At 45.2% G+C, this 20,237-nt stretch overlaps 1 protein-coding gene across 2 annotated transcripts in view; it reads left to right on the top strand.

The window, feature by feature from the left end:
• Window positions 1–11,607: 11,607 nt before the first annotated feature.
• Window positions 11,608–20,237, top strand: part of TMEM135 (transmembrane protein 135) — a 188,239-nt gene continuing 179,609 nt past the window's right edge. Inside the window, exon 1 of one of the 2 annotated variants that reach the window (XM_064441402.1) lies at window positions 11,608–11,928. In XM_064441402.1, the coding sequence (XP_064297472.1) occupies window positions 11,788–11,928 (141 nt within the window). In that variant the 5' untranslated portion in view covers window positions 11,608–11,787. The remainder of the gene's footprint in view (window positions 11,929–20,237) is intronic. The other variant, XM_064441400.1, reaches the window with a different exon arrangement.

Raw genomic sequence — 20,237 nt, 5'->3', positions numbered from 1 at the left:
AGCATCTATGAATACACAAAGGGGGTACTGGATACAACAGTGAAACCTGTCCCCTTGCTGATAGGGACTGTTGGCACGACTCTCATGAGGAGCTGCTTCACGCGCCAGTGAAGTGGCTTTAAGTCACACACACAACTACCTTCAGGCCCTTACAGAATTGCAGAGAAGTTTAAATCAGCACCAACGATTGACTCCCATTTCTAGCTGGACTGCCCAGTTCACAGTGGCACTACTCTTCACTTCGTGGTCCATTTAAAGTATAGTCACTGAGTGCTAATTACTTCCAAATTTCAGTCTTCTCTGCAATTCTTCTTCTTTTTTTTTTTATTTATTAATGGTTGTTTTCTCTTTAAATGGTCACAGTATGCACTCAGGTTGGGAGCTGGTATAATTGCTTCATTTAAGGAAATGAGGTTTTGCTAATATATTTATAAATATAGCATGGATGCAGTTGCAAGAGATATCTGCTTTATTCTACTCCGCCTTTTGCTACAGTTTATCCCCCTTTCTCACACAGACAGTGCTGCTCTTCCATAAACTATTTGCATATGACACACTTAGTTTTCCTTTTTCTTTACCTATTCCTATATAGTCAAAGCAATGCTACTTTCACAGGAAGACAAACACATAAACTTCATTCCAGACAGTGAGAAGGACTGGTTTGGCAAGTCTCCGGCAAACAGGTTTCTTAATTTCTATCCAAGCTGGCAAATTAATCATATGGATTACTGTTACACAGAGTAAAGGACTTTCAAAATTAGTCTGAGCATAAATAATGTCATTCACTTTTGTCCAGAAGGCTTTGCTGCCATTTTACATTTACCTTGTGTTCCTTGTATGCGTACAGGTGATTACACAGAGTGCAAGCCCCCTTATCCCATGTGCTCTTCCTCTGACTCCCTGGCAGGGTAGGTCCAGGTACTAATTGTCAAAAAACTAACAAAATAAAATAAATAGTCCTGTGATGACGAGGACGGGTGGTGTGACCACAAAAGAAAACAGATCAGCTTAGATTGGCTTCAACTGTCAAGGAACCGCACCCTCATTCTTTCCTGCCACGCTGATCACGATGGTATTTTAGCACTGTACTGAGGTTTTGTTATCAATGGAACAAATGCAGAATTTTATTTTTATTATTGCTGGATCAAGCATTAGAGTATGTACTGATCTTTCGTTACTGAGCAGCGTAATTTATATTTGGAGGGTGACAATCTAGTTCCCCATAGACATATAGATGAACTTAGAAAATAATGAGAGTTTATGTGAATTCCATTTTTCTCAGGCATTTTTATTCCTCAGAGAGAATTCCATAGTGCTAAATTACCACTGAAACTAGATTACCATATTTCAGTTCCTTACAGTAAAAGTTCATGTCATTCATTACTGTTGACACTATACACGCATCCTTGGGGAACCATGAAAATGTAAAAAGAAAGCTCCTAAATATGTGCGTAAAAAACCATAAGAAAGCTGCCATTTAACCTAAATATTCCCTGAACAAAACTAAAGCCAATTATTTCCCAAATATGAAAACTTCAGGCCACAGCTGGCCATAGTTGTGTATTGAGAGGTAAGGTTATTACCCAGTTTATGACATAAAATCACTCCAGAATCAGTTGGAAAGAAGGCCAGCATACAGACCCCTTTGCTCTGAATGCACGGTGCAAAGCAGTGAAGAGTCAGGCTCCCAGTGTAGACAAAAGCCACTGTATCTGCTCTTCCAGTGCAGCCAATTGCTGAGGCTAAGAACTAGATTGATCCCACTTTATTTTAATCCTGCAGGAAAGGCTGTCAAGGTTCCACTTTGCCACCTCACCAAGACCACTGCAACGGAGGACAACCACGGAAAAGGCCAGTGATGCTCTCTGTGCTGTCCCAAACCTTTCCCCTCCTTCCTATTCATCTGATGCAGGGGCTGTGCAGCCAAGGGTGTGTATTTTGGTAGGTTTTGCCATTGACAGGTTAGTCTGCCATTGAAACCTTTGAAGTCAAGGCAGACAGAGAGGTACGCAAGAGTCCAGTTCAGATCTAATGTGGCAGCACTGGGGATGCTCCACTCTCCCTTGACTAACAAAGGAGCTTAGGATGTCTATCTCATTCCTTAGCTGCTTCAGGTAGTAGGGTAAAGTTAAAAGGACTGGAAGGAATGAAGTTTGCTGATCACACAAAATTGGGAAGTGCTGTTGACACTCTTGAGGGCAGAGAGGCCCTGCAGAGGGATCTGGACAGACTGGAGAGCTGGGCAACCACCAGCCATATGAAGTTTAAGAGGGGCAAGTGCCAGATTTTGCACCTGGGGCACAGCAACCCTGGATGTACAGACAGGCTGGGGAACGAGAGGCTGGAGAGCAGCTCTGCAGAGAGGGACCTGGGGGCTCTGGTCGATGGCAAGTGGAACATGAGCCAACAGTGTGCCCTGGCAGCCGAGAGGGCCAGCCGTGCCCTGGGGGGCATCGAGCCCTGCATCGCAGCCGGGCAAGGGAGGGGATTGTCCCGCTCTGCCCCGCGCTGGGGCGGCCTCACCTCGAGTGCTGGGTGCAGGTTTGGGCACCACAGGACATTAAGGGTATAAAGCTACTGAAGAGTGTCCAGAGGAGGCCACGGAGTTGGTGAAGGGTTTAGAGGAGAAACCCTACGAGGAGCAGCTGAAGTCCCTTGGTTTGTTCAGCCTGGAGCAGAGGAGGCCGAGGGCAGCCTCATGGCGCTCTGCAGCTGCCTCCCAAGGGGAGGAGGAGGGGCAGGTGCTGATCTCTTCTCTCTGGTGACCAACGCCAGGACCCGAGGGAATGGCAGGGAGATGTGCCAGGGGAGGGTGAGGCTGGGTGTTAGGAAAAGGTTCTTCCCCCAGAGGGTGGTGGAGCCCTGGAACAGGCTCCCCAGGGAGGCATCACGGCACCAAGTCTGGCGATATTCAAGAAGCACTTGGACACGGCCCTCAGAGACAGGGTGTGAGTTTGGGGTGTCCTGTGCAGGGACTGGAGCTGGATTTGATGATCCTTGTGGGTCCTTTCCAACTCAGGGCATTCTACAGTTCTATGAACACAGGCTCAGGAGTAATAGCAAAGTGGGGACTAAAGGAGAATTTATATAAGAACCCTTGGGCAACAATACATAACCATAGGATAAAAAATTCTTGGTTTTAGTCTGACTAGAGGATAATTTTAACACATTTATTGTAAGACTCGCACATAAAGTGTAATGCCATGCCATTCCAGGCTCTGCATTATGAAAGGATGAACTAAGTCCCAAATACATGATTTCAGTAAGTAAAAAGCCAGCCTTTCAAGAGATCCGTATATCTTTTTTGGATCATCAGTAATTATAGCTCTTCTGTAGAGTGGTAAAATCTGTATACTTTTTGACTTGGGCTATTTAGTTTACCCAAAATTTCATCTGAAAATATGCTTTTTTGCACGATTTTTACATTAAATCTTTCTCCCAAAACAGAGATGGATGCAGTTCAGTGGGAGTGCTGGGAGGAGGCATAATTTCTTGCGTCCATTGTGATTTCCCATGTAAAATTTACCAAAGTTCTGGTATGAGGGAAATTATTTGAAATACATCGTATGGATTAATGCTGCTTTATGGTGCTGAGACATAAATTGCACATAATAAATTGCACATCCAGTGGTCACTACCCATCCATAGTGCCTTGTGTTTAGGGGCAGTATACTATGCCAACCAGCCTCTACCAGTTTCCCCCTGAGTTTTTGACCAAAGGGATCTGTATAAAACATTACCATTACCTCTTCTCTAAAAAGAAAAAGAAAAAAAAAGCCAAATTATTTTATTTTCTATAAATAGGATGCAGAAGGAAGGTGCTTCTTTCCTGGTGTGGGAGGGGAATGACAGATGATACCATGTCTGATCAGTTACCTCATCTCCATGCACATGAATATGCACATGCATGCTGACCTCTAGCCAGCGCAGTAAGTTTTCTGCTCCCTATCTTCAAAATCTTCCAATGCTAAAAAACACTATAAAAGTATTAAGAGAAGCTTTCTGACAGTGACATACATCAGGCTGCAAAATGACCTCTCCCAGTGGTGAAAGCCCTATCACTTGTTATAAACAACAGTAACTCTTAACACATGATGTGCACAGAGCTGGACAAATATTAAATGATCTGCAGAAGATGCCTTTGAGATGTTACTGCTACACAGAGGCATGGATGGGGTTTTGGGCTTAGGGCCCAAAGAGCAAACATATTCCTAATAAAGTATTTACACTCAAGTTCATCTCTTCTAGCTGGGTACTCACATACCAAGATAACCCCACGGCATTTACTTACGAGTAGAAAAAACACTGGAAACTATTCCCTGGAAGACAATATTGAGAGATCCAGAGAAATAACATCCTACTTTAAGGAGGGAATTTTTTTTAGAGACAAAGTTAGGTGTCCAACCTGCACTGAAATCCAATGGAACCTGAGCATCTAACTCCCACAGCGTTCTCTGAAAACACTGACCTTAAAATGTTAGGTTTTCCTCTCAGCCACGCCAGACTTAGTATGAGGGAAGTCTCTGCAGGAGACGTCTGTAAATGAGATCAGAACTCAAGCATAAAATGCTGACAAAGTCCTCTGGAGCGCACAGAGCTGTGCTCAGTGATGAGTATACGATTTCATTATTTTTGTGTTTATTACATTTTTTTTTCCCCCATGTGTTGGTTTTGGTTTATCGGCAGTTTTTATTTTGATTTGTATTTTATTATAATTTACTTTCATTTGCTAGTTCTCAGTCTATTTACAGAGGACAAAAGAATGCACAATGTAGAACAGTAGAATAATAGTGTTTATTTTCACAAGTTTGGACCGATCAAATAACTCACAAGTCCCAAAGTGGAACCATGCCTGAGGTAGGTTAGGTCATCTCGAGTGTGGGGAAACAAACAGAAATATCCCATTCTTCACTATTGTTTATTATATTTATGCCACTTGGGAGTTTTAACAATACCACATATATAAAACATTTGTTCTTGCTTTCTGCGCTATTCAGAATTTTCTCAAGGCTCTTTGGTGCTTTTTTTTTTTCCTAGGGACACTGCAATGTTGCTATGCTTTAGTGACTTTCTCAACTGGTTTAGCAGAAATGTTAGAAAGGGCCCCTAGGAATGAGCCAGGGGTGCTGAAAAGGAGGTTTTGTTCTCTGAATGCTTCTATGTTTAAAAATGGTTCTTTTGAGATTTTTAGCTAGTTTGCTTCAACTTCTTTCCTTGATTCTTTTTCATGTACATCCAAAGCTCGGACCAGCAGAGAGAAACGAAGAGCGGGGTCTGTCGTTGCTATCAGTATCTTTGCGGTCCCATCAAATCCACAACTGGTTTTTATAGGGCCTTAATTTTTGACAGGAGGTCCAAACATGGTTGTCTAAACCCACATCTGCCCACCTAAACCCAGTATTTCAAAAGCTAATAGTAATCATGGGTGCGTTCTTCTTTCATCTGCAACTTGAAGTGCTTTCGAGCCACCTTGCAGCAAAGGGTGGCTCCTCAGCCACCCTGCTGAAAATAAAGGCAAAGGGGGCAGCTTGCCTTGAAGAGCCTCCTCCAAGCCCTTCACCCTCCTCACAGCTTTGGACATCCAGAGTCATGCTGAAGGATGATGTAGTTTATCAACCCAACATTGCAGGATAACCTAAAAACACTGCCAATCTGTTGAAAATACAAACCTGTGAAATGCAGTGATTCAGCAGCTGCTACTTAGGCTGCTGAATTGTACTGCTGTGACGTCCAAGTGCTGGCAGCAGGAGTGATCAGAGTCCTGAGGCTATTTCAACATGAGCATTTGAAAATTAAGTCACTGAAATTCACTGTTCATCATTCCTCTGGAAAAATTCAGGCTTATATTGGAAGCCTTTTCAAAAGTGCTGAGTTCCTAGAAACTATCATTATTTTCCAAAGGAGCTGTTGGGTGCTCACTTGCTTTAGAACTATATTTCTAGCTGTGGTCTTAGCACCCCTACTTTATGGACTGACAGTTTTATTACAGAAACTTTTAAGTGCTCTAGGAACTTCAAACAGAGAAAAGATAGCTCCTTCTGAGTCATTTCTGAAATTCATGATGCTACTCATGACTTTGAAAAAATTCCTGTTTGAAGCATGTTGCAGTAACAAACAGCCTCAAATAAGATGGAAATGGGTGAAGAGGAGGGACAAACAAACACGTTTTACTTGAGGATTTCATCATTCATTCCTGCCTCCTTCTTCTTTCCTACTTTGTGACAGATCCTTTGCATCGACGCTGGTGAGGAACAGCCAACCACCGACTGCTGCTCCTGTGGGCAAATGGTGATGACTGGCTTGTATCCACCCTACTTAGGGCAGACCTCTTTATAGCATCTCAGATCTCATTCAATAGACCCAAAGAAGAGCCAGAGAGGGAATCAGGTGGCACAGGCAATAGGGGTCCAGAGCTCTAGTTCACTCCTCGGACCTCTTTAGGAGTGGAGACCCATCTAACGCCACTCAGAGCCCCGTGTGTGCACCAGTGTGCAAGCCCAGCCTGCTCTCATCCTTCCTGCTCACAGGAAAGGTGAACATCATCAGCACGGTGGACGGGCAGGCTGCTGCCCCCACCTGGTGCACAGAAATGAAGGATATGGAAGCGATGTGGGACAGGTCTTTCCTGACTGCTGAATTTGATAAACATCGAGCAGGAGGATGGCAGAGGAAGGACACGAGTTCCAGATGCAGCACGGTGACTGCACAGCATGGGCAGACGTACGTTTTGATAGGACACAACTTTTCCACCAGAAATGGTTTTATTCCATCTGGGTGGTGTAAAGGTGAGTTGTAGTGGCTTCGGCCAAATGAAGGCAGGGAACTGGCCCTTGTTATCCAGGTGAGGGAGTTTCAAGCACAGAAGCACACTGAGGCGCCTGGATGATGCAAGATGTGATTCTGTGTTCTTTCCAGAACTACAGAAAGCACTTTCCTGGAAAGCAGGAAAGAAGCAGAGAAACAGCAGGGTCACAGCTGCTGTTCTGGGCTGCGCTTGGGCTGGTGTCCACATGCACTGCCTCTTACTCCTTTTCTAGTGAACCCAGTGGCTTAACTTAGCCTTTAACGACCAATTCTGCCACCCGATTTAGAAAGAAGAAATCACTGTCTCCAGGAACAGCAGCACCATTGGCTAAATACAGTTGAAGTACAATTCTACTGACGCCAGTAGCATGAATATGGCTCATATGTCATCTCTTGGTTTGGCCTGCAGGATCAGCGTGGTGAACATTACGATTTTGTTTTCTTGATGCGATCCTTGGTACCTCTGTAAAAAAGACTGCAACATTTACGTTTGGAAAAAATCCAGATTTGTATAAACTGGAAGATATTACTGTGTGTATTAAAATGCTCTCAGGGTATTATCCCACAGCCCATCCCATATTTATTTTGGAAATGATTACATCTGGAAAATGGGAAAACTTCCAGTTAATTCCTTTACCTTGAAATATCAGCAAACACGAGAGTATTTTGAGGTCATTCCCTCGTAACAAAATGAACAAGTAGCATTCATGACTGCAGGCCAAAAGAAAATCTCTTTTCAAATAACGCAAAACGGTTTAAGTTTAAAGTGTAAGCACTTTCAGAGACAAGGGTGAAAGTAGTTCTTAAAGTTCTTCTCTCCTTGGAGGAAAGTAAGACCAGCTCAATTAACAGCCATTCACTCCCATTCAATGCAGCCATTTCAAGCATTACTGATTTATGTTACAAGCGTGTGGTTTATTTCTACAAGACTAGTTATATACTGTACCTACCGTTTGTCCTGGATTTTGAAAAGAAATGGAGATTGGTGGAGCTGACTATCCCTAGGTACATCACTGATGGCATGAAACTCTAGACCAACTTTCTCAAAAGTCTTCAGCTCTCTCCTGAAATTTGCTCCTTTTTTACAATTTTTCTTGCCGTATTTTGACACCTGCCTGGTGAGCACACAGCACAGCAATGCCCCCAAGGTTCTATGCAGCTTACCGAAGGACGCAGGTGACTGCGTGCACACTTTGCCTCCACTGGCCTGGGCAGAAGGATGAATTTAATCCCTAACTCTTTTAGGAGCAGAATATTTTTCAGTCTGGATTTCATAAACTTTGTGACGGAGGCATGAGACAATCGCACAGATGGCAAGAGAACAAACTGAAGGAGAAAAAACAATGAGAGTGGAAGAATGGGAAAAGAAGGAAAATAAGTGAGTGCAAAAATCCCTTCTGCTGGAAAGAGCAGTCCTTATCAGACATGGGAAGCTACTTCCAGAAGCAAAGTTCAGGCTCCGAGAACTGCACAAGTAGTGGGGAAAAGCTGTGTCACCTGTCCCAAGGGAGAAAACAAATACATGCCAAAAAAAAAAAAAAAAAGCATGCAACTTGGAAAGCAGCATGAGGAGAGGGCAAAGCATCACATCTCTTCCAAGTTAAAAAGTTTCCAGATTGTTCTGATATTTAAGAATGCTTAGAAGGAAGATTTCCCAGATCCCAACGCATTTAGAAGGCAAAGCCTCCTGCAGTGTGAAGGTTCCCGTTTGGCTTCTTTCCTCGCTTTCTTTTTTTTCCTGCCTGATTTTGTTCCAATTAGTTAAACGCTGCGCCTTGGGTTCCCAGCTAGCCCACCTCGTAGCATTGATACGTACTTGCTGTGAAGGTAGGCGGAACTCTTCACGCCAGCCGCACTCATGGGCTGAGATGTGTAATTAACTTACAGACGTCAGATTTGTCAGACACTGAAGATACTAGCAGAGAATGTTCTCAGGCTGAGACACCCACGAAAACCTGGAAAGGCAGGCATGACTTTTCTTCATTCAGCAACTGCTGCTCAAGCTATCCGATTCCCCAATATAACCAGTTATCACCTGTATAGGTAAACTGGAGGATTGCAGTGCTGTCCACCAGTTAAGGTGTCTTGCTAAAGCCTGAGTCTGGCCCTGGACTTGGCTGAAAGCTGTGTTTTGTTAACCCAGCTGCAAATGGGTATGTGGGCAACTGGAGCAGTGAGATGCTGCCCCATCACTCCCTGCTGTGGCACCAGGCATGGAGACAGGGATATCGTAGCTGTCCTAGTCTAATGAGGTTCACATGCATATCTGACATTTTTGGCTGCCTAAATTTTTATTCAGACACTTTGATAGTGCTACATTAACGAGAACCAGGGAGCTGAGCGCTCTCCACTCCCCCACCAGTCATGCTGCTCAGCAATTAGCTCACTCCCCGGCTTTGTTTTTGGGATCGCTCTGAGCAATTCTCTCCAGGGCACCTGGATATTACAAGGCAAGTCCTGAACAGCGTGTGCCACGTCACCTGGCCTCATGCCACAGGGTTCATCACCGGCATTTGTTTAAGTAACATTTTAGAGAGAGCCTGCTGTTCCCAGTATGCAGCCTTGTTCATGCAACATAGAGAGCTCCCGAAAACTCCAGGTTCTTACAGGGCCAAAAGTAAAGGTCCTCAATGCTTTTCTAATTCATGCGAGTCCTTCTTTTTCCAATACTATTTTGTCCTGGTTCCAATCAAGGGTAAGTTTCTCCCAGGACAGAACAGCCTGGGCTGGCATCCAGTGCCAATTGGGCTCTCAGCAGCACTCCCATGCTGCTCTACTCCTCGGCTCCTTCCCAGAATAGAGTATCGCAACCCTATGAAAAGGTGCCTGGAGCAAGGTCAGGGCTGTGCCGCCTTCTTTATTAGTGCATCATCAGAGTCTTCCTCGGCTGACCCAACAGGAGAGATCCAAAAGCCTCCAGTTCTGAGCAGGCAGCTATTCAGTCAGATCAGGGTTGCTGCACGAGCGAAGAGGGGATCTTGTTGGGTCCGTCTTTACCAGTTTTCCTTAATTGAGCAGGGCAAGTTCTCCAAAATTATAACTGTCTGAAAAACGTGTGTCAGAAGTTAAATTATTAGCTTGTGTGACTATTAACGTTGTACATGCAGCAAGCAAGCCTTAAGCCCAGAGTAGTACTGAAGTCAAAACATGCAAACAAGACATGAAGCAAAAACATGCAAGAGAGCCAGAATCCATATCTTAGGCAATAGCTGCCTTTTCTGCCCACAAACAGTTCTTTAACAGTGTAATATCAAAACAGCAAGCAAGGCACTGGGTCCAAGCCAAAGTCCAGACAACGTTGCAGCAGGTTATTTTGCCAGTGCCGCTTCCCTCCGAGGGTCAGCGCACATCAATACTCACTCCCTCAGTCGGCCACGCAACCGCAGCTGCAGGGGAGCTGTACCTCAGCAGTAAAGCTGAATTTAGAGTTATCTCTAGGGTCTTCTACTAGACTCTAAATACTGACTGACATGGATGGAGTTCTACCTAACACAGGGTTCGTTGGTCAAGCGCGCTTGACTGAAATAGCATAATTGAACTATTTAGGCCAAAAATCTCCTACTGCAGATTTGCTGGGAGCCTGCAATTAGTCTTGCTGTGGCTCCGAGTTCTGTGAATCGTCCAACTTACCCACCTATGGGCTGCTAAATTTGAAATACCAGCATGCTCTTGCACCCATGGCAGGCTTCTTGGAAGCAACGGTAAAGGTTTTTGAAAAATTAATGATAAATTTGCTCTATCTTGTTGGGAGCAGTACAGACTGGTTTCAAGTCTCATCAACAAGGGGAACTCAGCAGGCTGTGCAGGAGGAGAATTTGAGGCAGGCTGTAAGGGGGAGGAATTTTCTTGCTGTGGATTTGTTCCAAGTCTGTATTTGACTACTGGGTAGTTTGCCGATCTTCCAATTTGCCTTCGGATGCATCTCCCATTAGGTCTTGAAATAACCTCTCCTGGCTTGACCACACCGCACAGAAGGTACAGAGTGTACTTGCTCCATCAGGACTGAGCGTCTGCAAACTGTTACTTAACAGAGACCTAACGTAAAATGCCCCGGTCCCAACGCACCCAGCCCATTTAGTTCCAAAATAATAAAAATTTCAAGCTGGAACCAGATGCCAGTTTTGTAACTGAACTATAACCGTGTTACCAGTCACTGCCTTCATGGCATTGTAAAACTGTCGTATCACCCCCCTACTTCTTTTCAAAACGGAGAAAATCAACCTCTCTTAAGCTTCTCCTGGCAGTGCAGTCGCTCTCGCTCCCTCCATGACTTTAGCTGCCTTGCTCCCGCTCAGCGACACCGGGAGACGTAGAGCCCAAACCCCACACCGTACTCGACCCCTGGGTGCACCGAGGCATCCGCCACCCGCACATCACCGCTGCTCGCCAAGGCTCCGGGCCGCCGTGCAGCCCTCCCGCCTGCTGCCGCAGCGCTGGGAGCTGCACCCCGCCAGCCCCGGGCCCGCCAGCCGCTCAGGGTCACGGGAGGCTGCTCCCACCCCCACCCGCGGCCGCCCGCCGGCAGCGCAGACCCCGGCCCGCACCCCTGCCCGGCGGGGGGCCGCGGGCGGGGCAGGCTTCATGGGGCGGGAGCGCGGTGGTGGCCGAGCCGCGGGGTGGGGACGGGACGGGACGGGACGGGACGGGACGGGACGGGACGGGACGGGACGGGACGGGGAGGCGGGTGGGAAGCGCCGTGCGGCCCCAGCTGCGCCGCCGCGCGCCTCCCAGCCCACGTGCGGCGCGCGCCCCGCGGCGCGGCTCGCGCCACCCCGCCCCCGCCGCTCCCCGCCCCCCGGCGGCCGCGGATTGGCTGCGGGTCTCACGCGAGGCGCGCGGAGGGGCGGGGGGGGGGGGGAAGGGGGCAGAGGGAGGGCGACTGCCCGCGAGTAACCCCGCCGCCGCCAGCGCCCCGCGCGACCTTTCTCCTGCATCGGCGGTGACGCGGCGGCCGCGCGCGCCCCCTCCCCGCGCGCGGCAAAGATGGCGGCGCTGAGCAAGTCCATCCCCCACAGCTGCTACGAGATCGGGCACACCTGGCACCCGCGGTGCTGCTGGGCCGCCCTGCACATCACGCAAGGGGCGCTGGCCGAGTCCCTCCGCATCTACGGCACCCTCTACCTGGTGGGTCTGCGGGGGGCTGGGGAGGGTGAGGGGAGCGTCTGCTCTGGGGAGGGGGTGAGGGGAGTGCCTGGTTTGGGGGGGTGACGAGAATGTTTGGTCTGGAGGGGCAAGGGCGTGAGGGGTATGAGGGTAGGGGAAGGGCCAAGGGTTATGGGAGAGGGGGAAGCCTGGCATTATTTCTGCGTGGAAGGCCATGAGGGAATATGAGGGCGGGGGGAGCCTGGCTGGGGTGGAAGGGAAAGGTACGAGGGATATTGGGGTGTGTGGGGGGGTAAGCCTGGCCCGAGGTGAGGAGGAAGGGCATGAGGGATATCAGAACGAGGGGAGTCTGGCCTGGGTTGGGGGGAAAGGCATGAGGCATGTCGGGGAAGGGAGGCTGGTCAGGGGTGGGGGGGGAGGGTGTATTGGGAGAGGATGGAAGAGACGTTAAGGGGCAGCCTGACCCTGGTGTGAGGGGGGAGACGAACAAAAAGGATGTTTTGGGGGGAGCCTGATGCTGAGAGAGGGGAATGGTGTAATGGGGGCAGCTTGGCTTGAGGGCAGGAGGGGTGAGGATTGTATGCGAGGAGAGCCTGTTGCTTGATGGGGACAGTGACTCTGTTGGATCTGGCCTTAGGAGGGGAGGAGAAGGGCATGGGGCTGCTGTGTCGGTCTGATGGCATGACAGGTGCTGTGAGAGGGGTAGGAGGGCATGGGCACAGAGTGAACATCGTATTATCGTTGTTTTCTAGTACCCATGATACCGGAATAAAAAGACTTAGTATTTGCCTGAGAGGCTAGCATTGTATCTTTGACAGTAGCAAGAGCACGTGCGTATTACCGTTGGTAATGCCTTGGTAATTGGTGCTGTAGGGTCCAGGAGGTTCCATTGTATAAAGAAGCAAGGCTAAAAACATACATAAAGGCTAAATGGGCTTAAGTATTCGGAGAGTATCCTACAGGTGAGGTACCTTAGGTTGAGTGTGCAGTTATATCACCTCAGTTGCAGCTGGCTTGCTTCCAGCATATTAGGGTGTAGGTAGAGGGGTTGGGATCTGTTTGCATCCATCTGTGTAAACATATCCTGAAAGCTGATCTAAGCTGGGATCGGTGCAGGTGAGCACTTCCTTCTGTCCCCACCTCTGTGTTTCCCCTGTAGTGGTGCTTGGAGGATCAAGGAGTGAGCTTGGCCCCAAGCTAAGTCATAAAGAAAGCAAACCAAGTAATTGAGTCTGCACTTTCAACTCTGTACCAGTACTGGTACAACAAAATTACCAAGATATGTAATGAAGAGAATGGAAGGAGTGGGACTGCAGCAGTCCTGACATAATTCATTTAAGCTGCCACTGAAGTGTTCCTTGAGTAAAAATTGTGGCAACACCCAATTACATGATAAAAACAGTTAATAACTGGTAGCAGTGCAGACCTAAGGAGTTGCCATGTCTGACAGTGAACATTTTCACTCTGAATTGACACAAACAGAAGTGGCAGCTGTTTGTATAAGCATACAGTGAGCTGAATCAGGAAACTAATGCAGAGAAGAACATTCCCTCTCCTCCTCCTCCCCTCCCCAGTAATTTTTCCTTTGTATCTGCAGTCTGATCCAGTTTGCTGTGTGGGAGCATGAGTAGTTGTACCAGCAGAGAATGGGCCTGAAATAAGCCATGAGAGGTGTAGCTGTGATCTGTCAGGTCTGGCTAAAGATAAAGCAGCTTGAACAGCTCAGTAATTATACCAAAGATCTCCAGCAGCCAAGCCTGGTAAAGAGATTCCTGCTCATAGCTGTGTTATGCTTCAGTCAGTTGTGCAGTCACGGGTTGAGGGGAAAGCTCCCCTTTTTTTATTTCTTTGAAAAGAAAAACAAACACCCAAATCCAGAATGTTTTCCTGATCTTTTTCATAGTGGCCCTGTGAACAGCTACGTTTTGTCACAAATCCAAGGTGGGGTGGGAAGCTTCTCAACCAATCTCATGCTGTACTGCAAAACATCTGCATCAGCTTTTACACTGCCTTCTTTACAGTTTTTAATTTTCTTAGGTTTTTGTTGACAGTGTTTAACTTGACTTACCGGAGTAATCTAAAGCTGAGCTGCTCCAAGATCTTGCTGCTCCCTGAAGAGGGGGAAAGCACTTGCCTTCCTTTGCTCTCAGACACATAAGTATAGTCCTTTCTTCGTGTGGTGTGGGACCTTATCCTTCCTTGAGCTGATTTGATTCATTCACTGACTCAGAAGAGGTTACTACCTTGCTTTAGCTGGGGTAATTTTCAACTGCATTAATGGATTGAATTGATTTATTAAGCAGGGTTTGACGAGCACCAGAGCCAGCGTAAGGTAGAGTGAAAGGGTGCAGTGGGGACTGTAGAGGAGGAAGCAGAAGCCTTGCACATTAAGTAGGTTGGCAGGGGAAGAACACAACACTCCTGAATTACGAGAGTCATCACTCGTGTTGTTCTTTGCTGGGCTTAAAGCTGTGCTTGAAAACCTTGTATTTGTAAGTAAAATATCACAGTTGGACAGTCAAAATTTCAGTCCTCTTCTGTATTCTGAGATTCACATATGGGGATGAACTTCAGTTATTTTATCTTTATATCAGTGTATGTTCAAAATGTTTCTTGTAGTATTAAGTCCCAGTCCTTTGTACAGTTCAGCAACAAAAAATTTCACTTCGTTTTTCTATGTCAAGCCTGTAAAATGGCTTCTGATTGTTTGTTCCTCCCCTTGCCACAAGCTAATAACTAAGGAAACTAGATGAAAGAGTTTCCTTTCAGAAGAGCTTGTGGGGAAATGAATGAGAATGAATAGATGAGAATAAATTGCCAGAGGTCGTTCTGGGAGAGAACGTGATTAGGGACAGTTATAATCCAGAGTCCAGACTCGTAGCATCTACACCCCACATCTCTCAAATGCTTTGCTGCTCTTCTGTCAATGGGAGACTGACGGAATCAAACTAAGTGGTGCTAGTATTTGAGAAGTAAAATACTGGTTTTCAGTAAATGGCTGTAAAAAGTCTTTGGTTTTAAGTACTGCTCTGCTGGTGGTTTTTTTTTTTTTAATAACTGTGCTTGAGTTTATTTTTTAGTTGGAAAAAAATATAATCTTCAGATACCATGCTTTCACTGCCTTTATTTTTGCTCCAGTACAAATTGATTGCTTTAGCAAAAGTAGGTTTTGTATCTAAATTGAATTGTCCCTCCCCATATGAGGTGGCTGACAGGAATGCCTATTTCATAATTAAGAATGCTTGTATTTCACAAACCGGGTGTCTCAATGTGCAAGTCTTCTGAGACCCACTTTCACAAAAAAAAAGAAAAAAGTTAAAAATTGCTTAACACCTATAGCCCCTAAAGAAACCCCACACAATCTCCCATAAACCTTATAATTACACTTTTTAACAGCTGCCTGCTGTGATATCTTAAGACAGCTTTACTTGAGAAGTCCTTTGTCAGAGTTTGTTGTACTTTGTTCTGCCTGTCTATACTTCTGATTTAGATTAGTTGAGCCTACAGAAAATGTGAAGGTGTAATCTTGTATATTCAAAGTTGAATTCAGACTTAAAGAAATTCACAGAGGTGGGGAGAAGGGAGTGATTGCACAGGGAAGTCACATAAAGCTGGAGAACAGGAAATGAGAGGCTGGAATATTGGATTTGAATTGTCTTGGCTTCTGTTTCCCGGGGTTTCTGTTGATTTCACATGGCCAATCTGCCATTCATCACATGTGTTAGAGCAAAGTCCTCTGTTTCCTGAGGGTTTGTAGGTTTCAGGCACTTGTTTGATGATGGTGCACGTTTTGCAGTAGATGAATATGATAGTGGCTAGGATGAAGTCTGTGTAGTATATCAGAGGTAGTTGGGTCTGGTGGTAACACTTCCTTTTAATCTAAATAAGGTAAAAATCATCTGTTTGCTGCTCTGCAGTTAAGTTAGTTCTTCCAACTTTTTACCTGTGGGCTGATGAGGGTCATTCGTGTCATTCCCCTTTTCTTTCTCCTGGTCTGATCATCTGTTTTCTTCACTTAATTTAGGGCAGGCTCCCTCCCTGCCTCTCCAACCTAACTTCTGTCCTGCCCTTCCCCTCCCGAACACAGGCCTTCCCCTCCCCACCAACATCTCTCCCACTCTTTCTCCCCAGCACTGACTCCTTCCCAACCTACACCTGCTGCCCTTGTTTCACCTGCTGTGCCTCTGCTGCTAAATGGAACAGCCAGGGAACAGCCTGAGCACGGGCCCCTTTGTGGTTCACACTGTTAATTTGTGGCTTTGACTCCAAACGCCTCTGTAGAGGAGAGGAGCACCAGGCCTAAAGCAGTGTGGGTGCCAGCGGGTCTGTTCGAGGTGTCCTCTGGACTGGGGTTCGGCCAGTTATTCAGCAGGACAGGTGTAACCCGAGTCTGCTATTCCAGTACATTTTTAAATGATCCTTGGGCTTGCTATATTTTATTGATTTCTTTCACTTAATTTCTTCTCATACCCTTTTCATACTAGTTTTGTTCTCACTTTGATGGTCTTCTCATGCTCATTTTGTACTCATTTTGGTCTCATTTGTAATATCTTTCATACTTGTACCATATCTGCTTCCCTCTGTGCCTCTAATAGCCTTCAGGTTCTTAGATGCCAATTGCTTCTTTCTGCATCAAGTTTTTTTTCCAGCTTATGATTTCATTGCTGTTGTCCTCCTAGGCCCTCTTGACCCCTGAGCATCTGTATTATTTCTCTTAATCTGCATTATTTATTTTGTAAGCTCTTTATAGGACAGCATTGTATATAGTATTGTTAAAGACAGAAATGTTATTAGCAATTGTACAAGTGTAAGGTGTTTTTTCTTCCTGTATAAATGTGAGAGGGACATTGGTACTGGTACAGCATGGGCCAGGCAGTCATGCACATGGCAGCTGGCAGGTCTCTTCACCCATAAATCACCAAGTGACTAGAGGTAATAACAAGAATAAACCTAATTATTGTGCTAATAAATTATTTTGAAAACTGTTGGATGGAAGGCAGAGTCACCAGCAAAAGATCGAGGTGAGGCAGAATGTAGCATGAGTGTCGCTTTGCTTTACTGGCTGTATGCACGTTGCTGTAGGATAGGGCCAGAGGCTGGCCCCGAGGATGGACGGTGCATACCGGCTGTGCTGCTGCTGCTTCAGGCTTGCTTCACATACGATTTCTCTTAGGGAGAGCTGTTTGGAGTAGTCCTGAGCAAGGCTGGGGAGCCAGCTAACACTAAAACAGATCCTGTCTTATCTGCCACTGTAGGTGTAGTCCCCATGTGGCATCTTTCTGAGATGTGCGAGAAGGCTGTGCTGACCAGATTGTATTCTAAAATAGACCAGAATTGCTGGCTATATTAAAATGTGTTTTTTGTTTGTTCGTGCTGTGAACCATTGTATTTGGCAGTAGAGTGGGGAGACTAAGAAGGATGTTAGTGTTGTTACCCTTGAATATGCTTCTGTAAGCCAGCTTGCATCGCTGGGGTAGGCCATCAAGAAACTCCCTTCTGTCAGGACCTGGAGTTGCTGTGATGGTGGTGCGTGATTGTGTTGTGTTGGGATATCTGATCATCTGAGTACTGTGTAGTGTCCCGTATCTCTGTGCTATGTTATGAATGACATATAGGTCAGTGTGTTCTTGTCTTTAGATTCTTATGGAAGCTGGGTTAAATATGACTAAAATTAGCTTAAATGTTACTAGAGTAAGAACCTGGCTGTGACATCTTCATTCCAGGCTGTGATCTTTCTGCTCTGTTCAGGTGGCTTTCGGGCCAGACTAGTAAAATTCTTTCATAAATTGAAAGTGAACAAAAATACTCTTTTGCTGAGATACTGAGAATTTAAAAATAATCAGTTAATGAATTCAGGTGGACTGAAGAATTTAAGCACAGAGATGCAAGGAATAACCTGAAGCCTGCATCGCAGTGATGGTGGAAGCCAGGGAAAGCCCCAGTCTTGACTGGCTGAACAAAGACCTTGGTAAAGACACTACAAATACTGGGAACCAGCAAAAAATGCTAAAGGGACTGTTTATCAAGGAGGTGTTAATCTGTTCTCTTAAGCTGGTACAGCTGTATAGTAGAGTACAAGAATTTCAGGGTGGGAGGAAAATAATTGAAAATTATACTGAGTTAGACATTTCAAGGGGAAAGAAAACCAGCCCTCCACTCATTTAAGTACAGGGGAAACAAGCGGCGAAGATAAGTCGTCATGGAATGAGAGCGATGCCAGGATTCAAGGTAATTTAGATGTCATTCAAAGAGTACGTGAGTACTGTTCGCTTCTTTTTTTAGCTGGGTGGATGATACGGAAAATTTTAAAAAAGCCAAACCAAAACAACCCATCCCCCTGATGGTGATCTTCATAATAACATCTCCCAAGGGACAGAGGAAGTCGGGGAGCAGGAGGCACACGATCTTCCTCAGAGTATTGCAGGAACTGACTTATGAAATGAAAAAATCTGGGAGCCAGATTTTGTAATCCATGAAATCAGGGAGAGACCAGCTAATCCGAATGTTTAAGAGGAGGCATGAGAAACAAATTGCTGATTTGAACGGTGTCTTTCAAAACTGAAGTGTTACCTGAGGGCATTTTGAGATTAAGTTACTTCAAAGCACTTAAAAATTATTTTTATAAGGCAAAAGAATGAAGTCCTTGTAAGATTCATACAAAATTGCAAACAGTTATAAAAAAGCATATAAATAATTGAATATAATTAGGGAAGAAATCTGACATCAGTCTGTAGCTCTGCCTGCCGCTTGAGTAATCTGAAGTATTTTCTTAACTGGTTTAAATACTGGGCACTTTTAGCATGCATGCGTGACTTAGGTTATAAAATTTTCCTTGGCTTTTTAATGACTTGCAGTGTATGTATTATATAAACCATCCACACAGCATTATTGATCGTCTCTAAATTTGCATTTTAATGGTGCCTAAATGTGCCAGATAGTCACTCTTATAAAAGCCCTTGAACTCTGCCTTCCTGGAGATTTGGCTAGGTGTCTGAATATTTCTATGGATTATTTTTCTTTTTTGTTGTTGTTTTTCTTTTTTTTTTTTTTAAATAGAAGTTTGTTATGATGTGATTTTAGTTGGATATTGTGAAGGAATGAGAGATGATAGTGCTGTTTTTCAGTTTCCATTAATCAGTGCTATACGTGTTGGTGAATTTCACTAAAATCTGATGGGAGAGGCAGTGTTCTTAAAAACATATATTTTGTACAAACTTAGGAAATGGTGGTTTGATGGAGGAGGGAGGAAAAAAATGATGTTGTGTATGCAGTGGCAGGGCTGGCGCAAGGTCTGTGGTTTTTAGCCTGCCATGTAACCTGTCAGACTGTGTACATTGGTCAGCCAATTAGCACATTCATTAAGTCAAATGCAGTTCACCCTGTAGAATCTGTAATTCAGGGACGTAGATGAAGACTGAGGACACTGGAGGTGAAGCTCAGGTTATTGCGGTTGGATGATGATTACTTGTAGGCGTTATATGACACATCATTAAAATAATCAGGCCTGACTGGTGCCTCTGATCATGGGAAAGCTTGTTTTTGAGTCTCGTGTTCCTTTTCCACTGGAACATGTTGATGGCCTACCTCCAAAGTCTTGCACTAGACCATGTAGCTGTGTTTTAAGGATGATGTTGAAAATGCATATATTCTTTCCATTCTTAAGACAGAATAAAACAATTCTGATTTTTTTAGTTCAGTAGGGCTTAAAATTTGTATATGAAGACTAAATTAAAAATGAAAGGTCTTCAGTAATACTATTCCACAAACATGGTATCCTGAATCTGGTGGACTGATTTTTCATAATTGCGTTTGTATGTTGGAGAGTCAAAATGCAGTTGTGTAAATTCTGTAGTTAATGCCAGAAAATATTTTTTCTATTTCTTTATTTTTACTTAGACTTTTTTTAATACTTCAGACATAAAATACAATAGGCCTTAGAGTTCAAATCATTGGCAATGTTTATACTTGGACTGACTAGTGTATTACGGAATCATAGAATGGTTTGGGTAGAAGGGACCTTTAGAGGCCACCTAGCCCAACCCCCTGCAGTGAGCAGGGACACCCTCAGCTGGATCAGGTTGCTCAGAGCCCCGGCCAGCCTGACCTGGAATGTTTCCAGGGATGGGGCATCTGCCACCTCTCTGGGCAACCTGGGCCAGTGTTTCACCACCCTCATCATAACAAATGTCTTCCTTATATCTAGTCTGAATCTACCCTCCTTTATTTTAAAACCATCACCACTTGTGCTATTGCGACAGGCCCTCCTAAAAATCTTGTTATTTTCAGCTTTTTTTTTTTCCCTGAAACGTTCTGTGTCTCATCTTTTTTCC

This window comes from Phalacrocorax carbo, chromosome 1 (genome assembly GCF_963921805.1).
Source record: "Phalacrocorax carbo chromosome 1, bPhaCar2.1, whole genome shotgun sequence".
In the NCBI taxonomy this organism is placed as follows: Eukaryota; Metazoa; Chordata; class Aves; order Suliformes; family Phalacrocoracidae; genus Phalacrocorax; species Phalacrocorax carbo.
The sequence above is the reverse complement of the archived record's forward strand: the minus strand, read 5'-3'. Positions and strand labels throughout refer to the sequence as shown.